General features: G+C 42.7%; 3 protein-coding genes across 3 annotated transcripts; 2 read left to right on the forward strand and 1 right to left on the reverse strand.

Annotated features, from left to right (window-relative positions):
- Positions 1 to 500: 500 nt before the first annotated feature.
- Positions 501 to 6,876, forward strand: LOC114869198 (putative monooxygenase p33MONOX). The gene is made up of 9 exons (XM_029173197.3): positions 501 to 661; positions 1,954 to 2,066; positions 2,165 to 2,230; positions 2,860 to 3,035; positions 3,169 to 3,283; positions 3,400 to 3,527; positions 3,680 to 3,783; positions 3,892 to 4,076; positions 5,066 to 6,876. Exons 3-9 carry the CDS (start codon positions 2,206 to 2,208, stop codon positions 5,275 to 5,277), a joined length of 945 nt encoding a protein of 314 aa, XP_029029030.1. The 5' UTR covers positions 501 to 661; positions 1,954 to 2,066; positions 2,165 to 2,205; the 3' UTR covers positions 5,278 to 6,876.
- Positions 6,875 to 12,385, reverse strand: LOC114869196 (rho GTPase-activating protein 22-like). The gene is made up of 9 exons (XM_029173194.3): positions 10,914 to 12,385; positions 10,411 to 10,524; positions 10,103 to 10,310; positions 9,889 to 10,021; positions 9,729 to 9,802; positions 9,533 to 9,654; positions 9,182 to 9,410; positions 8,132 to 9,016; positions 6,875 to 8,022 (listed from the first exon to the last, which is right to left on the reverse strand). The coding sequence occupies exons 1-9, from the start codon at positions 10,963 to 10,965 to the stop codon at positions 7,785 to 7,787; spliced, it is 2,055 nt and encodes a 684-aa protein (XP_029029027.1). The 5' UTR covers positions 10,966 to 12,385; the 3' UTR covers positions 6,875 to 7,784.
- Positions 12,386 to 15,734: 3,349 nt separating this feature from the next.
- On the forward strand, positions 15,735 to 19,665 carry LOC114869325 (dual specificity protein kinase CLK4-like). The gene is made up of 12 exons (XM_029173477.3): positions 15,735 to 16,001; positions 16,344 to 16,398; positions 16,695 to 16,851; positions 16,950 to 17,016; positions 17,085 to 17,198; positions 17,277 to 17,443; positions 17,531 to 17,625; positions 17,786 to 17,915; positions 18,004 to 18,086; positions 18,154 to 18,233; positions 18,346 to 18,421; positions 18,507 to 19,665. The coding sequence occupies exons 1-12, from the start codon at positions 15,745 to 15,747 to the stop codon at positions 18,642 to 18,644; spliced, it is 1,419 nt and encodes a 472-aa protein (XP_029029310.1). The 5' UTR covers positions 15,735 to 15,744; the 3' UTR covers positions 18,645 to 19,665.
- Positions 19,666 to 20,151: the final 486 nt, after the last annotated feature.

Raw genomic sequence — 20,151 nt, forward strand, 5'->3', positions numbered from 1 at the left:
TAGCTATGATTTCATATGACTTTGACTGTACATACAAATAAACACAGCAAAAATCTATCCTGTTTTCTGCGAATGACAGAATAAATGGGGTTTTAACTCAAACCGTGTATGCTGGAAAGCATTGTGCTAATAAAGTTTTTTTTAACAATTTGAAGACAAAATAGGTGGAAGTATTACAGGAGCTGTACTTCCTCCACCATTGTTGTATGTGAGTGTGCGTAAAGTAAATAGAAAAGTGTTTTATGTAAACATGTATATTTTACCAAACAGACCTACCCGCCAGAGTTTCTTGCCTCAAGGCTCTGAGGTTGTGGATGTGATCATTGAGACAAATTGACTCCGCATTTTATCAACAACAGTACTACTGCAAGTATTCAATGACTTCATTTGATTAAATGTTTATTTGCACATATATGAACAATTATTGGCGTATAATTATTATTACACTAAACGATTAGAGCGTCAGTACGCTTACAACTGTTCTCTCGCGATATACCGCGAGAACACCAGCGTGAAGTAGTCGATGGAGGAAGAGTCAATTATTTTGGCTGAGACAATAATGGCTGCCGTGCATCAACTCTGTTGTTATCTCTACGGTCCAGTCGACATAGGCGGGTCGCCGATGGCTTCGTTGTAACCTTGAAGTCGAATTTTGACTCAGGTGAGACAAGTCTATTACATTGTGTTGACATTGCATTGTTGAGGTTACTGTGTGTTTTTTGCATTTTTCTGTCCCTTATCGCCGGCTGCTTCCGGTAAAGAAGCGGAGGCCACCAGCCTCCAAACAAAGCCAGATCATTTCAACAACCCGAGCTTTCTCCGTTTATATTCAAATGCAAACCCTCACTTTAAGACATTTTGTAGTTGTATAGGACACATTCTTCAATTCGGGTTGAAGTAAAATCACACCAGCTTTGGAGGTTTAGTAAAATTGGAGGTTTTTGTTTCAGTATCAGTATCAGTCAGTGTTTTCCTCCGAAGTGGGAACAGTACATTGGTCTTAGCAACGTTAAACAAACCAACATCAAACTCATGACGTAAGAGATTCTGAATAATTCTTCTGTGATGCAGAGATTTTTAATTATTTGTTGTGCTAGTGTGTGAATGCCATAGATGTCACACAGTAATGCACCTGCTAACATTGTTGTGAATTAGATTACATCTGTCGCGCACTGACTGTATTTATTTTTACCGTTTGAAACTTGCAATTGGATGAATAATATATTGATTATCAGGAGCGCGTGGCTTCTTTAGCTTATTAACACTAAACCATCAGAGATCCTCCATCTAAAAACGCCTTCATTATGTCTCCAAACGTGTCTTGCCCTTCAGTGAATGCACTGGTGCTCTATGAACATGTGCACTTTTTAAAGACACAATTTGACACTTGACAACTATAAGCTTTTATTTTGATGCAAGTCTATGGGCTGTGAGTGATGCAGCACTCGTCCTGCTGCAGCATGTTATGTAATCTCTGTCTGCCACCATCCTCTGGAGTAATCCTGCTGTCATCTACTGGCTGAACAGAGCATAAGATCCCTTTGCTCACTATTATCTTCCTCTTTACTTCTACCACTACCTCTTTTTAGGATGTATTGTTTTAATTCTTCTTTTACCAAAACAAAACAAAGCCTAAGGTTTTACATGCTTGACCTTGGCACAACTAACATTTTATTTTAGTGGAACCATTAAATATTTCAAAAAATTAATTAGGTGTATCGAGGTTCCATCCACAAATGATATACATGTAGTTGTCAATGGATAGCGGATAGCTAGATGTTTTAAAATTAAAGCGTTGTGTTTCTAAACTGGTGATCATAATAGGTTGTAATATAAAATAAAACCAGATGCCCTAATAAAAGTATAATTGTATTTTTTTTAAATTCAAGGAAGAAGAAATGAAATGGACAAAATTGGCTCTCAGTTGACCTTTTGACCTGTGCTTCTCCATAGTTGCTTCCCTGGCCTTGCTGCTCACCAACAATGCACTGCCAGAGGCTTTTGTGTGTCTCAAACAAGTTGATGTAACCACCGCTGCCATTTCACCTCAGTAAAGCTACAGCAAGGTAGGAATATTTCCACTATAAGGATGAGCCTTCCTCATGATCTCTGTTTGCAGATATAATAATGCACATTGTTTTCCTTCTCTTTATTTCTATTTCAGGCCTCATCCTGGTTGATATTGCTTATTGTCTTGCTGAAGTCATGTCTGGCTCAGGCGACTTACCGGGTGAGTATTACTTGAAGCTTAGGTCAATGTTTTTGTGTGGGTTGTTTCTCATGTTCTGGTTTAGGTCCCCTGGCTTTGAAGAAGGGAGCTGGTGAGGTTTCTGGCTGTAGTCATATTTCAGACAATAGTGTGCCTCCAGTTTCATGGCAACAGGAAAAAAACTTTCCTGTTTCAGTGTTTAGCATAAGGGTGTAACTTTAGGGTATCCACATACATTGGCTGACCTCTTTCTAAGATGTTGATCTGAGTTAATCTTCCTCTTTTCTTAGTTCTCTTTCTCTTTTCTTAGTTTCTTAGCCTTGTTAGCTTCATGTGTGTTGGGGTAAGACAATGAGCTTTCTGATTTCTACAGAATGAAAGCACAAAAAACTGAAAATACCAATATTTATTAATAATAACATGCTATCATGCATAGAATAAACAATGGGTTACACATAATGACTAATCAGACCAGACAAATCTGACTCACAGTTGTACTGTGTTTTAAACTGATCCGCACATTGTTTAATAAAATCTATTCTTAGCCTGAAATTAATTTCCCATCTGTGGAACTGGAGGCGTCGCTTAGTGACTCAGTAAACTTGTTCCAAGCCTCATGTGCAGCATGTTTGCTCAACCATTGTGTGCAGCCATCGAAGGTTCTGGGATGGGCGGGATGAAGCTTCCCGTTGGGATGACCCGACGAGCCCTCAGCTACGACGACAACCTCGAGGCCCCTATGTCCACCCCTCCAAATGATATCAGCATCAACAACCTGTGGAGGCGACCCATCATACCAGAAAGGAAATTTACACACCTTGCTGAAGTGAGAGAGCACCTCCACAGCACACAACTGCTTTAGTGTCTGACCTTTTTTCTCGTTCTTCAGAGAACGAGTTATGCAGGAGTTCAGTTGAAACGACGTTGGTGCTGATGGTTTGTTTACATTTTTCCTTTAGGAGGATGAGAGTGGTGCAGTGAGTCAGCCTACGGTGTCAGACAGCATCCCCTCCAGGTCATCAGGGATAGTTAAAGCGAAGGCCTCCTCCATCATCATGAATTCTCTCATCACCAGTATGTTACACCTACACATCACAGTAATAGTAATACTTAGGTTTCTGAGTCTATTATTGTCATTGGATTTAAGGATTCCCACATTTTTACCTTAATCTTTGTTCTGTGTCTCTCAGAGCAGACCCAGGATAGTATGTACAAATTTGAGCAGAGGGCAGGGCTCACCGACACCAGCTACACACCCCACAAAGGTCTCACTGCAGAGGAGACAAGACACCATCATCGTGTGCCAGAGTCCATCCAGGTTAGAGACAGATGTGAACAGACCGCACCACATAGTCAATGTCATGATGCTGTTGACCATTTATTAGCAGGTTTATTTTCTGTGCCTCCAAAAACACCAACCTTCATCTATGCATGCATAGAGGTCATACTGTGTGTCATATTGCTGTTCAGAAACTGCAGATCCAGAGCATGGAGGCCAGAGAAGAGCGGCAGAGCTCTTCAGCCCAGTCCACTCCATCCAACACACCACACAGCTCCCCAAAACAACAGCGCAGGTGTGCACACAAGTACATGTCATCCTGTTTTAGCCTGTTCTGACTCACAAATGGGATAAACACCAAAAGTCTTGAACAAGTTGCATAATGTTTGTGGGGTTTTTTTAGGAGCTGGTTCAACAGTACAGGTTCAGAGCTCAGCCTTAGCTCCTCCAATAGCAGTGTGGACATGGCAGGAGGAGACACAGCAACAGGGGGAGCAGGAGGCGTTGTTGAACGGTGGAGTGTGTTTGGGCCTCGGCCGCTTGTCCACAAGTCCACTTCAGACCTGGGATCAGATCCGTCAAATACAGGTAAACAGGTCTGCACAAAATACTGAAACAGTACCTGAACATCGCCACAGAAAGCTCTTTTATCTCATGCGGATGTTCTGTTAAAGATGAAGTTCCACACATTTGTTTATTTTCACCCAGTTGAAAGAATGAAAATATAAAAAAATAACAACATAAAACAATACAATGACTTTTTGCACAGTTTTCTTTCCTTTTCATCTATTTTAAACAGTTACATCAACGTTTCAAGTTAACGGGTTAATGAATGACCTTCAGACTGACCGTAAACACAAAGCTGTAAACGCTTGCAGACAGGCCAGTAAACTTCGTCCCTTCATGGTTTAGAGAATTTCTGCATTCTAGTAATATAAGGTTGGATTTAGAATTTTGATCCCTGCTGAGAAATAGGATTTGGATTTTCACATGTGTGACCTTTCAATTTGTTTGGAGATTATCAAAATCATTTTTCCAGGATGACTTTAGGTAGGTAATAAAATGATAGTGGTTTTTGAGTAAACAGGTGAAACGATCTGCTTGATTATATATTACGCACAGACTTGAAATTCTAATTTTAACCCATTTGTGCTTCTTAAAATCAACATTAATGTGTGTGCTGTAAATACACATTAATTAGCACTGTTAATTAACATAACAGACCAGCTTCATTCACGTTGGTCTTTACTTGGAGACAGACACTTTGTATTTGTTGTTAAAATTATCTCTTGCTTGTTGGGCAACTACCATGATGCTAGTGTTAAAAAGTTCTAGATTATTTAATACTATAATTTTAATATCATAAAGATTTCAACATTTCACAATCATTTTTACTGATCCGACCACATTCCGATGCAGTATTGCCACAGAGCCGTTTAAAACGAAAAAAGTAAATAAACAAACCATGCAAGGCTAAAAAAAACACAACATGCCATCAGTAACTTCATATAAAACAGACTATTACCTGGTTGTGTAATCAGAACTTTGCATAATATTTTCTTCTTATTTTCCAATAGCCTTTGCACTGCAGGCGTACCGTGGAGCACAGAAGCCGAGTCCCATGGAGGTAATGAAGGCGCAGTCCACGCGGCTGGCTGACAACCCTGCCATACAGGCGGCGGCCCCTCCCAAAATGGAGATTCCCACAGTGGAAGGCCGAAGACATGGCACACGACCACACAAGCTCAAACACCGAGATATGAACATCCTGACGCCCTCTGGCTTCTAAGGGGATACCTACACCTGGCGTACCCTCCAAAGGTCCCTCAAACTACAAACCTTTCACTGTTGTTGTTGTTCCCTTGTATTCCATAGTGTCCAGTCTTTTTTAAGTTATGTGACCATCGGTTGCTTCACCATTATAAGTAATGTGTTTTTATAATTCAGCAACATAGCTGTTGTTAGTGTTTGTCTCCTTGCATCCAGGCTGTTATTACTGTACATTCCGACCCTGTTGAACAGCTATTATCCTCGTCAACGCCTTGTATTAATCCTCTACCATCGAAGTCCAGAAGCTTTTCATGGGACCTTTATCGCTACACCATCATATACCATTGTACTGCCCAAGTCTTTAACCTTTTAAACAAATATAAATCCATAAGTGAAAATATCTGCCCTCCTTTAAGCATTTACTGCATCATTTGAATTTCTAATTGAATCCATGACATTATTTTGTCAAAATATTAGCTGCATCAGCAGCCAACATTTAACATCAGCCCTCTAGCCAGATAACATTGTCTATAATTATTTTTGAGCTTTGAGGAACTTGGGTTCAACTGATCCCTTAAATGCACTTTACCCCACCTTTCTTGTAGCTCAGTTATCTAATCTGACCCAACCTTGTGTTACACAAAACTTATCTAAGAAAACGTTCTCTGCTTTGGCATCAAACAGTCACTACAACTTGTCTTTCCCTAAGATAACACTGAAAACAAACATGTACGTTGGCAGACTTGCATACAGAATCATTCCACACATTTGTTCATTTTGATGTATAGATGGGATTTATTTTAAATCTCTTGCCTCTGAGCACGTAGAGATGGCTGAACATGCGTAATAGAAGATGGTTCAGAATTCTTCTCGACATGCTCAGTCATGTAGCTGTTCAACCTTTTTGTTTTGGTGCTTAACAGCCGGCGTGTGCGAGATGGTGACAGAAACCTTGTATTGTTCAGAGAGCTGAATTCTTAGCTATTACATATGCAGATATATTCAGTGTTAGCTTAATGCTGATAAATTACTTTATGTAAGGTTTCTGCAAGAAAACTTTGTCATGCTTAGAGGAGTGTCATACTTCACCTGTTCAGTGGAACCGAACTGCTGGCTGCTTTAGCACTTTATTCATTGGCGTTAGTTTACTGACTGTCAAGAGTCTTTGTATTGTAACAGGACTGAAATAGTCATAGTGCACATCTTCCGATGTCATTTGCCATTAGTGACTCTCCTGTGGTGTCAGTGGGTGTTGTCCGTTTCATTCCTAGTGAATTCTCCTAAAACTGGACAAGAAAACCCTGTTGCAGCTGTGAATATAAAGTCAGTGATGTCTTTTTTCTTTTATCTTTAAATGCTCATAGTTTTGTTGTGTTTAATGTGTGAGACTTCCCCCTTTATTTTCTACTTGACTGAGACATCACATCTCAATCTGAAAGCGTTTAAGAGTGACTCTGGAGTGCAGACTTACTGAATTACTGTGTATTTCTGTTTCACATGTTTTCCAGATGTTGATTAATATGATGAGAATCTTTCGATTTGTTTTCCTCTGTACAGTTTTATTTCTTTGTCGACAGAGTTAGGAGTTTGAAAATAAATGTTCTCATCACCAAAACAAGAGTCAGTGTTTTATTTCTGATAGGGAAAAGTCATTTTACAGATTGCATCATTCAGAGCTTGTGAAAGCAGAACAGTAGAAATTCATCTGTTTGTAGTAATAAATGCTTTAAAAGGGCATCAGTCCATCACTGGGTTACTGTTCATGAGTTTATTCTTTAGAACAGGCAGTTACAGTACAAAATTAGGTACATGTTAAATGTATTTTTATGCAAATTATCGACTAACCCAGCGTGAGACAGTCACAGCTGATCATCTGTGACCTTGTCATCGGCAGCATTGGACGCATGCATGTTCACTTGCAGGAAATGCAAAGTGTGTGAAGTAATACGAGTTTATAAAAATGTTGTCATGCGTCATCTCCATGTGATTCAAAGGGGTCATCTGCAATAAGTATGTACAGAACCAAGGCCTACGCCCCTCACATACCCCTGGAAGATGGTATGTCTGCTCTCTAAAACCTAATGTCACTGAACTATGATTCCACAGAAGGAAAAATTTGTCACACAGGTTTTGAATGGCTTTTTGGCACATTGTGTTTTAAACATCTGGGTCTACATTTTATTCAGTGGATAGGTTCTTTTCTCTCTACTGTCCTGCATGCTGCTTTTAAAATACATCCGATTTGTCAGTATAGTATATAGTGGGCACATACTGTAGAAACTCAAACCCACTGGATTCAACATTTGGTTTGTTGAGTTGGGAACTGTTTAAAAAGGCAGTGGAGCTAGAAAGGGAAAGTCCAGGTATTTAGTGCACCGGTGATAAACCTACCAAAGACAATACAAATTTGCTGCTCAAACTTTGTAGTCATGTTCTGGAAACTCTATTTATATTTGGATTGTCTTCTGGACCTGACAGTTATTGTTGTTTTCCCTGAACGTTTTCTTTCAGACATGTTTTCTGTCTTTACAGACTCCCTCCTCCCCTCCCTCTCTCCTCTCCTCTTCTTTTGATCTCCCCATACATCTGGAAGAACATCTCCATCTCCCTCTGCAGCGTGGTGTTTCGGCGGTCGGCGTCGGCTTTGGCTTGCTCCACGTTGCGGATCTTGATCTCGGCTACGCTTTGGCTTCGCTTCTGTTGCTCCAGACTCACCTGCAGCATCGCCACCTGCCTCTCCAGGACATCATTACAGCGCTCCAGCCTGCGAACCCGAATCCCACATGCAGGAAGAAACACACAGGCATTACTTGATTTCATGTTTGCTTTCACCGGTTCAACCTCAAATCAACCTCCGTGTCCTCAGATCTCACCTCTGTATTCTGGCTTGATATTGCATTTTCTGCTTGATCATCTGCTGCCTCAGGTCAAACAGCAGAGACTGAGCATCTCTGGGTTGCGCCTCATCCCTCTGACAATCTGAAGGTCCCGATGGGAGGAACACTTCTGAGCTTCCTGTACTGAGAGGGCTGCCACTGCGTGCAGAGCAGGCGGCTGGGGAATTTGGGTGGTGGACACCATCAGCGTCATCTATGTCATTATGATCACTGTCATATTTACTGTCTTCATGATCATCATTTTCAGTGTTTTCCTCTTCCTCTATCTGACTCGAACTTCCTCTAACCTGAACCTCCTCTATAGAATTTTTCTCATCCAAGGGGAGAACCTCACAGGAGGACCATGAAGAGGAGGACTCCTTCGTCTGCGCCTCTTCCTCTACATCTGGCTTTTCTTCAGGCTGAGTTTCAATTTGATCACAAATGTCAAAGTGTCCGCCTGCATCATCCCCTATCATCTGACATAAAGACACCCTGTCTAGGTTGTCATAGGCAGAGGGCGTGCTTTCCTCCTGAACCTCGCTGCTATTCCCACTGGCGCCTTCTTCTGCAGCACCAGAACTCCACAACCCAGTGCCTGGCTCTCCCGGCTCTGGCCAGGCCTCTGTCCAGTCCATGAGCATGGACATGGATTTAGTGTTGTCAGGCAATGGGTCTTGTGGATGGATTGTAGACGTTTGGAAATTTGCAGAAGATGGGCCTTGGCCAGGATGACGATCCGTCATGTTGTGTTGAGGAGGCTGACTGGAGGAAGGCAGGGGGTAGAAGCAGTTCTCTGGATGGGAGGAGGTGTAGCGATGGCCGAGGCGCCTCTTCTGACCAGAAGACAAGTCGGCTTTGACAACAGCACAGGAAATATGGCTAGAGGAAGCAAGAAAATGCTTTACGTTCAGCATAAGTGATCGTTATATTTCATGTTTTATATTAAGGAACTAACAAGTTGCAAGTTAAGCCAAAATACCGGTAAAATGATGTGGGTGTTGGTTTGTAGTGATGCTTTACTACAGTAAATCGGGTCTGTAGTACCTGGGATTGTCTGTGCTGGCTTGTCCTGCGTCTCTGGATGACTGTGAAATGACAGGCAGAGAAAGCTGGCGAAGGCAGGGCAACGGGTGAAGATGCGGCTGCCTCAGGGGGCCGGGGGATGCACGCAAAGCTCCAGGTGGACAGGCTGAGATGGCTGAGGGGATTCTGGTGAACAGAGACTCGTGGTCTCTGATCAGTGCCAACATCAGCACGTGGACTAAAACTGCACCTGTGAGATAGATCGGAGGACAACATGTTGTTTAAAGAACCCTCTCGGGTTCTGTCAGAGTGACCCAGTTGCACCGAGAACATTGTTTGGATCATGCAGATTGGTCCAGCGTGCCGTTCTACCTCCCATGATGCTCTGTGGATCTTCAGCTTTGGCTCGGAGGATGTTGGGCCCAAACACGGTGGCTAGGTTCTGATCACTCATCTTGTTACTGTCAGAGAAACTCTGGACCTCGTTCAGAAACCTGCGCAGAGAAGCACATTTCATTTACAGCACAATACTGTACTGTCCGTCAATAATACAGGGGGAGGGTCTTACTGGCAGATGACGTTGAGTAGATTGAAGTTCGCCACTGGCAGCTCATGAAGTAAATTCCTTAGTTCCCCTAAACCCTAAGGGAATAAGAAGAAGATGAGAGTCAGGAAGGTGGGAAGTAATGAAGATGGAAAACTAAGTTTGTGTAAAGGGCTGCTGTTACCAGTGAGTGGTCACTCCTCAGCTTCTGTGCACAGAGCAAGAAGTCTTGGTAGTGGCTGTAAGGAACCAGAGGCTCCGGCAGCTGTCTGAGGTAGAGCTTGAGCAGCGACGCCACGGTGTGGACGTCTGTGCTGCTGCAGACAAAGGACGCAGCAGGGCAACTTTTAAACTGCTGAACAGCAAACCGTGGGGGGTGACGACCAGGCAAGCTGTACCTGTCAAACGATGGCCTCTCCCCTGCATCAAAAGCCTCCTGCAGCTCCCTGACCTGACTGGTCTGTCCCGGCTGGCGAAACAAGCCCACCTCATGCAGGCCGCGCTCCCGGATGAAGTTCACACACTGCTCCACCACCAGAGGAATCAAGCGCATCCCGTAACGCCGTTCATAGAGTACCGTCTCTTCCAGGCGCTGCCCAAAGACGCCTGCGAACCAGGAGGAGACAAGTATACATCATATACAGTCCAATGCAAGGACAAAACGAGGCACAAGCATCCAGCGAAGCATCCATATGTGCTCATGTACCTGTAAAAGGGATCCAGACTCCCTTGTTGAGGCTCTTCAGCCACTCGTCGCCCTGACCGGCGCTGTTGGATAGGAAGAAATAGGAGCCTGGGCTGGCCAACACATCTCTGTTACCTGCACACACAGGATTTTAGGGGGTCGGTCCAAGTCAGCACCACAAAAAGTAGATAGAGAGAGCAATTTAATGATTCTGGGTCACAGGAGGCTTCAACTCTCTGCTGGATAGTTTGATGAGTAATTTTGTTTTTCTGGTTTTACTCAAGCCTTTATCTCCCATGATGCTCCATCACTGTCCTTCACAAAGTCACATGCAACACACATATGTATGAAGCGTCATCTAATAGGAGCCGAACATGAGTCAGCATTTTACTGATCCCACTCAAAGGCATCACACGCATATCTAAAGGGATTAAACAATGAATTAACGTTTTAAGAGTAATAGTTAACGCTCCGTGTGTGTGTGTGTGTGTGTGTGTGTGTGTGTGTGTGTGTGTGTGTCTCACCTTTGTGGCCTGTACTGTCATGTTTCCAGGACTTAAAGCAGCTAAGTCCCATGCTGCTGCACTTCTGCTCTGCTTGCTTATATTAACGGATGGAGACGACCGATGGAAATTACACACAGTGTGACATGATATAACGCAATGTCTTTGTTTAGCCACACCTCCATCTTACATCTCTATTACCGGATCACACGGCTACAATCTGGCCGTGCGGATAAAGAGGCATTTGTGAGGAATAGAAGTCCATAAAGACTGACTCCTTGATGGATTTAAGTAAAAATGTCTCTTTGGTTAAAACATTTTCAAGAGTCCTTAGAGGAGGTATAACTTTAAAGTCGTTATAAACATTATTTTTAAAAAACGTCCAGAAATAATTTTAATAACTACAAAACAATTAAACCTGTGGATCCCATTGAGAATTTTGCCTTAAAAACATGTCCAATGCATATTTCTTAAAAGGTTTCAAATAAAGAATTCCCTTAAGAGACACCCCTAGTGGAAAATGTACCCTCAGGATGGACTGTCAGGGCAAAGAATCCTTTAATTATTGAACTTTGCCCTTTACTGTAGGTGTGTAGTGTGTCTGTAAACTTCAAGTTAATCTACAGAAATATAGGTTAAAATGCTTTGAAAAGACATTTTGTCTTAAAATGAGTGATCTATGCCTTTAATAGAGACGCTTAGATATGGGAGCACATCTTTATACGCCTATCGCCAGCGTGAAGACATGAATTAAGGAGACGTTCCCGGTGAAAGTGTGGGAGGAGAGGTTGTCGGTGCATCAGTCTTTAAAAACATTCCTGTTGTGTGTGTAAAGTCCAAGGTCCCCGACTCAGCGAAAACACTCCTGTTCTTTCAATAGCTGTAAAAAATATTATGTCTTGCTGCTTCCACAGGCCCCAGACACCCAGACAGTGATCAGTCGATCAGTTTCCAATTGATACAACGTGAACGGCCGCCGGTCTTCATTTGTCCTTTCGCTGTTTCAAAGCAGCTTCTGTGCAGAATCGCTACTTTCAGGAACACAAAGCTTCGCTGTGATGGTGAAGCACGAGGAGCGACGCGCTGTCTGTGCACTATTTCATGGATCAGCATTGTTCCATTAGTTTCTTTAGCTATAGTTCTATCATTGTACTTGATACATCAAGAGCTCGTAAAAAAGGTAAAACCATCCAGGAGACACATTTTATTGGCTCTTCTTCCAGCGGACGACGAGTCAAACTACTCCATTGTCCGTGCGGAAAGAGACGACCTCCTGCATCCTCCCGCCATCCTTGTCTCCTCTTCTATGTCCTTCGCTTCATTAGCTCCATACCTGCTCATCCTGCTCAATCACACACTCAACACCATGTCTACATCTCCATCAACCCTGCCTCTCTTCTTCCTCTGTGCCTTCTCGCTGTCTCCTCTTCGCTCTCTATCTGTCTCTTCTGTTGTCCCTCTTTGTCCCTGTGTAGCTCGTCCTTCTCTCTCATTCCCACTATCCTCAGGCCACCCCCCATCCCACCTCTCTCTCTCACCCTCTCTCTCTCTCTCCATTTCCCAGCAACGTGTGTGCCCCCTTGTTGCCCCCCTCCCCATTTACCTCATCAATAACCATGCTGCGTGTGTATGTGTGTGTGTGAGGGCTGTGCATTAGGAAAATTGGTTCTCTGCGACGCACCGCTGTTTTACCAAAGTAATCACAGCTGATGGTGAGAGAGAGAGACAGAGGGAGAAAGTGAGAGAGATGATCTGGCTCAAATTCTGCTGCTGCTGAAGAAGGATGGTCTGCTGCAGTGTACACACACACACACACACACACACACACACACACACACGCACACACACACACACACACACACTGCCATCATGATTCAAGTGGACATAAAAGCGAGAGTGAGGCTGGTCGGCCCAGTCAACTTTTGAACTCAATTAAAGTATGAGAAACCTCTCTCTCACTTGCGGCAGAGTCCGGTTCAATAAGCCTCATTGGCCTGAAGAACAATACAGCAAATAGCTAAAGCTTTGTTATTAATCAATAAAGGCCTACGGTCTGAAATATACAGAATGTACAGACAAGTGAACGTTACTCATATTTTATGTTCCCATTCTGTGCTGTCGTGGACCTGTGGCTCCAGTAACAGCATCCATCCTGCCGGGTTCAGGCTTCCACCTACAATTGGAACCTAGTGCTATGTTTCTCATTGGGCGCTGATCGTGTCCGGTACTGAAGGTGATAATTACAGGTCGTTGGTCCAGTTCTCCACCCGTGTTGGTTAGGGTTCAAGTAGTTCCGCAAAGAAACCACAAACCTGCACAACTGTTTATAGAGGAGATGGTTAATACTCAGGGTTCAAGGTCGAAGTCAGACTAGTTATGTTTACTTAGACTTGTAGCTGAAAGCTTAAGACTGTCTGCAGGGCTGTATGAAGACAAACTTCTCTTTTACTTTTGAACCACACTGCATCAATGATGTACTTATATCTGCATGGCTATGCGTGTGATTGACTGAATTCTAATCACAGCTGAGAGCTTTCACATCTGTCTGTCAATACAACTGACCGGCATGCTCTTCATTATGAAGTGCTGTGTGTGTGTGTGTGTGTGTGTGTGTGTGTGTGTGTGTGTGTGTGTGTGTGTGTGTGTGTGTGTGTGTGTGTGTGTGTGTGTGTGTGTGTGTGTGTGTGTGTACATGTGTGGCTTTCCACTAAATTAAAATTGCCATCCAGTCCCCTCTTCACTTTCAGTCCATGACTGTAATAAATCACACGCATGAAAATATTGGTAAACAGAAGCAGTCAGCATCTGTCTCGGTCAAAAGAGAAAGACTGCACTACTTTCATCACTCAAGCCTCACAGCAGCACCACCAAGTGGCCACACGCTGTAACTACAAATTCATTTTAGTTTTATGATAAATCATAAAATCAGCTTATGGCCTTCAAATGCATGTTATTATTACCCTGAAGCTAATAATATAAATACTTTCTCAACTACAGATCTACCAACTGTAGCTTTGAACTATAAAGATTATCATCTGCTGCATCATCCTACACAAACAGTGCCCAGGCTGGACATAGCACAGTGCTTTCTCCTGCAGGGTGAAAGAAGAGCCCCTGCTGGTTAAGGCGAAGGGATGATGCTCCCCGTGTTCCTTTTCACTGCAGTTGGCTGAGGATTTTACTGCTTAGAGGGATTGTATAAAATTTTAAAGCACCACAGATGCCCTTTCTGGCGCTGCTTGTTTGGCTGATATGCAGCAGGTTAATAAATGTTTAGTCAACTGCTGTACGAGGAAGGAAAGGAAGAAGAAGAGCAGGGGAACAGTACATTAGCCAGTGAAGTAAAGCCACAACTTCAGTACCAACGACAGGTACAGCAAAGTCCATAAGAGTAATAGCCTCCTCTAGCGATAAGAAAGATGGAAGATGTAGAATTTAAGTTTTGTCTTGAGAGCGTGTGAAATTGGAAAATGTATCTATTTGATGCAATAAATACAGAACAAAAAACATAAAATAACAGCAATAGGAAAGACTGTGATAAAAGAGCAAAACTACAAAAGTGAAGTTAAAGTAAACATTAAGAAGACAAGAACTGATCCTTGTGGGACACCACCCAAGGGAATTATTAAAAAATGTTTTAGATTATCATCAGCTTTAGTTGTACAGGTAAACGTCATATAATTGTAAAAGCATTTACGTAGGCTGCGACTTCTATCACTACTGCCAGTGGTTTCTGAGCAGTGACTGTTGGACCGTCTTAAGTGAGTGACAACAGCCGCGCATGTTGACAGTAGGACTGAGTCGTCCTCAGCCCTGATTTACAGTCAGTCAGAGACAGCTGGGCCTGAGTTTCATTCCTGACTGAGGGAGGAGGAGGCCATGAAATGAGTAACACTCCTAAACATTATCGACTATAAAAAGCAAAGCCTCTCTGAATTTCACAAGCCAGAAAATCACAAGATGTAAATAATTTAACCTACACAGGGCATGTGTTTAAATTTTCTTGGGGTATAATTGTAGTTGACAGTTTTGCAAACATACCGTTATTCTACGTACTGTATATTGCACATGTGTAGGCTTACAGCCGGCTCTGTATAAGGTATGTCTGCTATTTCTGGAAGGGGGACAAGACGGGAGCTGGAGGCATTGACAAGTGTGATGCCCTTGGCCCAGCGAGCCTCTGCATACCGTCACTTTTAATACTGCAAACTGTGAGCTTGTGGACACGCTGTCATGATGTCAATCAGCCATAGAGGTTATTGACAGGACCAGTGAAATGTCTCAACAAACTAAATAAACTATGTTTAAAGGTTTTAGTTGTATTTTAGGTACTGTCACAAATTAGGGACTGATTCACTGCTGGCTGAAATCTGCTAAAGACCGGTATTTTGGCAAAAACTAACACCACAACAAGTGTGACCCTCACTTTGGCAATGGTGGAATGTTCCTTCGTGGTCATGAACATGGTCACGCCAGTTTATTTTGAGCCCCATTCAGTTCCCACCTGACGGAAAAAGTCACTATAGAATAAAAATTGGAAATTATTTAATCATTTTAAAAACAAAGGTTTACTCATTGAATTGCATTTGAGAAATGTTCAATATTAGCATCCAACTAGTTTTAATGCTTTAGTATATGATGGTGTTCTACAGGGAGGATGGATCTATTTTATTTTATGCCATAGCTGACGACAGCTCTAAAAAGATAATTTCCACTCTGGGATTATTCTAGTTACATAGTTTCTGTTCACACTTCCCCGTTAAATGAGGGGGGGCTGTAACTGAGTGTTCTCCAGGGAAAGCCCTGCAGAAAGACGCCAGATGTTTTTTTTAGGTTGGAGGAGCCTTACACTATGTATAGCTCGGAAAACATAGAAGAGGACACGGAGGAGTTGAGGCGACGGGGAAACCTTTGCCCTTGTGAGTCAAGGACTGTGGAGGAAAGTGGGTTTGAATGCCAGACAGAGCACACAGGCAGAGGCGCTGACGGTCCTGCTGTGTCTCTACAGCTGCATTTACTTGGGTTTATTTTGAACGTTGGCAGGACAGAGGACAGCAGAGGAGGGAAGACTCTGAAGGGTTGCTTTCTTCAGACACAGCAACAGATATTGTAAGTTATAATGATCGGTTTTTTGTTATATAAAATGTTATAAAGTCTTAACTAAAAACCAACACGTTGCATTTAAAATAAATTCATGTGCTGGTTGATTAATTTGTATTCATCATGATAATCTTCATAGCACAGACACTTTATATGACAATTGCATTATGTTCTGACATTTTGAAATATGTCTTACTATTTATTTAGCTATTAAATGTTTTTCATGTTGGTTCCTATATGCTTTGGGATGTTTTGCATCTATTGAGTTACAAGGAGAATACTTTATATCTATATTGGGGTCATTTGAATTTTAATTATTTACTCTATTACCTCCTTTCTCTCTGTTAATAGACAACGATCAGACGAAGCCCCTCAGCACAGCACCTCCCCAGAAATGGGTAATTCGGTATGTTAGCTACGAGTTATTTTCCATTCCAGGTTCATTTGAACGCCAGTTTTCAATTATGGCTTCTAAACTATTTTCATTTGTTTGATGATCTAAATTTAAACTGCGTCTCATTGGCATTCAGTCCGTTTCGATGATGAACACATTGTTATGCTCTGAACTGTCGCCCGCGTCTTGCCCCGTCTTGTCCATTTGTCAGTTTGTCAGCCTGTTTGTGTCAGACACGACCTTCACCCATGTACACAAGCACGTGGCCTCCCTCACATCGTCTTGCATGTGTCCACCACTTTTCTCAGGCTGATGACAGCCGGCTCCAGCTGGAATCTCCTTTTCCTGGTGATAAACCTGTCAGTACCGATGACGGCGGAGAAAAAAAGGGCCAGAGAAGAAGCTGTGAGGATGACGAAGACGGTCACCTGGTCTATCACACGGGCCACGTGCTGAAAGGAAGATGTAGTCAATGCAATTCATATCTAGCTCTTATATTGAAGCACTGTTACTAAATGATAATGAAGGTTATTCTGCATGTTCTGGTGGTCCGTCTATTCCAGATGAGCTCGTCTCGACGCTGGGAGCAGGAGCTTTTGGAAAAGTTGTAAAATGTATTGACAGAGTCAAGTAAGTCTTGAAGTTGACCATAATTTCTCCTTTTGGTATATGGTTTCAGTTGTTTGTATGTTCCCCAGAAATGAGCATGTGGCTGTGAAGATTGTGAGGAACCTTGAGGGTTTCTGTGAGATGGCGAGGTCTGAGATTGCAGTGCTGGAGGAGATTAACAGCCTCGACGACGACAACAGATTGTGAGGCCAAAGCGTCTGAATGCAAGCAGGACTCAGTCGTTAAGACGTCGCCCGTCACATGTCCCTCTCTGTTGCCAGTGCTGTCGTGCGGATGCTGGACTGGTTCGAGCACAAAGGTCACGTGTGCATCGTGCTGGAGCTGCTGGGCCTCAGCACGTTCGAGTTCCTCAGACAGAACGAGTTCCTGCCGTTCAGCGTGGAGCAGATCAGACACATGGCCTTCCAGCTCTTCAGAGCAGTGAGCTGTAAGATAAGTGTGCGCTCCGACTTCATGCTGCTCGTCTTTTAATGAAGCCTCGAACAACCCCTGTGTGTCGTTGGACTTTTTACAGTCCTGCATCGCAACAAGCTGACGCACACAGACCTAAAACCAGAGAACATCCTGTTTGTCTGCTCTGATTATGACCTGGACTACAACTGTGAGAAAGTAAAGAAATATAGTGGCTGATGAACACTTTAAAATGATGTTCAAATGTTTAGGTGTGTGTGTGTGTGTGTGTGTGTGTGTGTGTGTGTGTGTGTGTGTGTGTGTGTGTGTGTGTGTGTGTGTGTGTGTGTGTGTGTGTGTGTGTGTGTGTGTGTGCCAGAGATGCGGGGAGCGGAAACTGAGGAGGCTGGATGTGAAAGTGGTGGATTTTGGCACCGCTGTGTTCGACCACGAGCACCATGAATCCCTGGTGTCGACGCGCCACTACCGAGCTCCAGAGGTCCTACTGGGTACACACACACTTCATGCATACACAAAGCTATTACATAAAAGTCTGGTTCTCAAATAACTAATGGATTTCTTCTTGTCTGTGCTTAGATCTGGGCTGGAACCAGTCATGTGACGTTTGGAGTCTGGGCTGCATCCTCATGGAGTTCTACCTGGGACGGACGCTGTTTCCTGTAAACACACACCTACACACAGCAAGGGAGAGACAGAGTAGTGTATTAAGTTGAACTCTTCTTTTAGACCCATGACAGTGAGGAACATTTGTCTATGATGGAGACAATCCTTGGGCCAATTCCCCCCCATCTGCTAAAACACACACGGTAACACTCTCACACATACTACGTATCTGCTTTCACGATAATTTACAATGTTACAATTCAGACATGAAAGAAAAAGAAAGCAGAGCCGTCACTATGTCTATTGTCTGTTCAGAAAGCAGTGTTGCGTGGACTGGGATGAGCGAAGCTGCTCTAATGATTACATCCAGAAACACTGTAAACCACTCCAGGTACACGATCAGTCAATCAACCCTAGTCTTGTGTTTGAGGCGGTGACAGGAGAAAAATCACAGCAACTGCCTTTCTGTAATACAGCAATACATGCAGGAGAAGAGTGAGGAGGAGCTGCAGCTGTTCGACCTGCTCAGATGGATGTTGGAGTATGACGTCACCCGGCGGATCACCATGGAGGAGGCGCTGTGGCACCCGTTCTTCAGCCCGCTAAGGTCATAGCGGCATCACCGTAGTTAGAGCCTGCACGCATTCCTTTTACCTCATTCCCTGATTTAACCTCAGTTGTATTATTGGTTAAAGAGCTAGTGGCATATTCAAACCTAAACCTGAACTAGCTTGAGTAGATCATTATTGAATAATCAAAATAAAGGTAGCACGGTGTCAAGGCATTAGAGGGCGGTTTGAAACGCAGCTACCAGTAGGTGGCAGCAACGAGGTATTTATTCTGGCACCTGCAGCAGTAGAAGACGAAGAAGAAGGCAAAATGTTTTTTACACACAGATTTTCACCTCAAATTCAGCATTGTGGAAATTCTCCTGGCAATAAAGGGATAATTATGAGAAATAATTATAAGAAATAGGAAATTTGGGCTCCATGCAAATCTGGTGCCTTTATCGCCTACATGAAAGTGGGTGAAAGCCTTAACTTTAGGTAAACAGCTGCCTTCCATAGCCACTTTGCTGATATTGTATGTGTTATATTGGATTTTGGAAATTGTGCTTATAGATGTGTCACATTTCATGCCTTATCCATAGTCTTGTCTCCATCCATTAATATTGCCATCTACTCCCTCTTGTTCTCATCCCCATCACTTTGACAGGATCTGCACCATCCACCTGTAGCTACAGTTATTGGCTTTAATTTAAGCTATTTCCACTTTTACAAATATACAGTCATGAGTAGTTCATTAGTTTGCTGTTAATGGCGTTTCCCTGCCACATTATCGATGCTGGATATTGTATCCCTCACAGTTCACACATTCAGTTACCTTTGTCAGTTACAGTTCTGTCTGCAGCAGTGCTTTCAGCTGAGTTCATTTTAAGCAATGCAATATTGATAAATGATTATTGACAAAAAACTGTATTTACCAACTTGTACTTATTACTAAGTTTTGTTGTACTATTTGTTTTGTGACTCTCTTGAAACTGTAAAATATTCCTGAATTATTTTTCTGTATTAAAACCAAAAATTATAATAAACACACTCTGAATAAAGAACTTTTGTAAGTAAAATAAAAATACTTAGCCTTAAAACAAAACATTATCTATAAATACAGTTAAGACTAATTGCCTAAACATGCTTTGACACTGCCAATGTCAGTCTAACTTAGCATTTTGTGTTTAAAGAGCTTAAATGTCATAAATGTAGGATTTCACTCTCTCTACATAGGTCAGCGCCGTTTCCACTACACTGCGCTTTGTGCGGTGACAAAGACGCCAGGAAATGAACTGTATGGCGGGTAATTAGTGCCCGGAGTGTGGGAGGTAACGCTTTATCTGTTTGTATCCAAATACGCAGAAGCTGTTTCCAAAATTAACGAGTTAAAATGTGTAGTTGGTGGAAAATGTTTAACTGATGATGGCAGTGAAGTCTATTAGCTAATCTGAACAAGTATTAACAATTAGATATTTTAAATACACTGCTGTGTTTAGTGCAAAACAGACTGTGATATCTGCACATTTGTAAAACGTGATTTTCTCAGAACAAGTATCGTAGTTTTTCACAG

Source organism: Betta splendens, chromosome 14, assembly GCF_900634795.4.
Source record: "Betta splendens chromosome 14, fBetSpl5.4, whole genome shotgun sequence".
Taxonomy (NCBI): domain Eukaryota; kingdom Metazoa; phylum Chordata; class Actinopteri; order Anabantiformes; family Osphronemidae; genus Betta; species Betta splendens.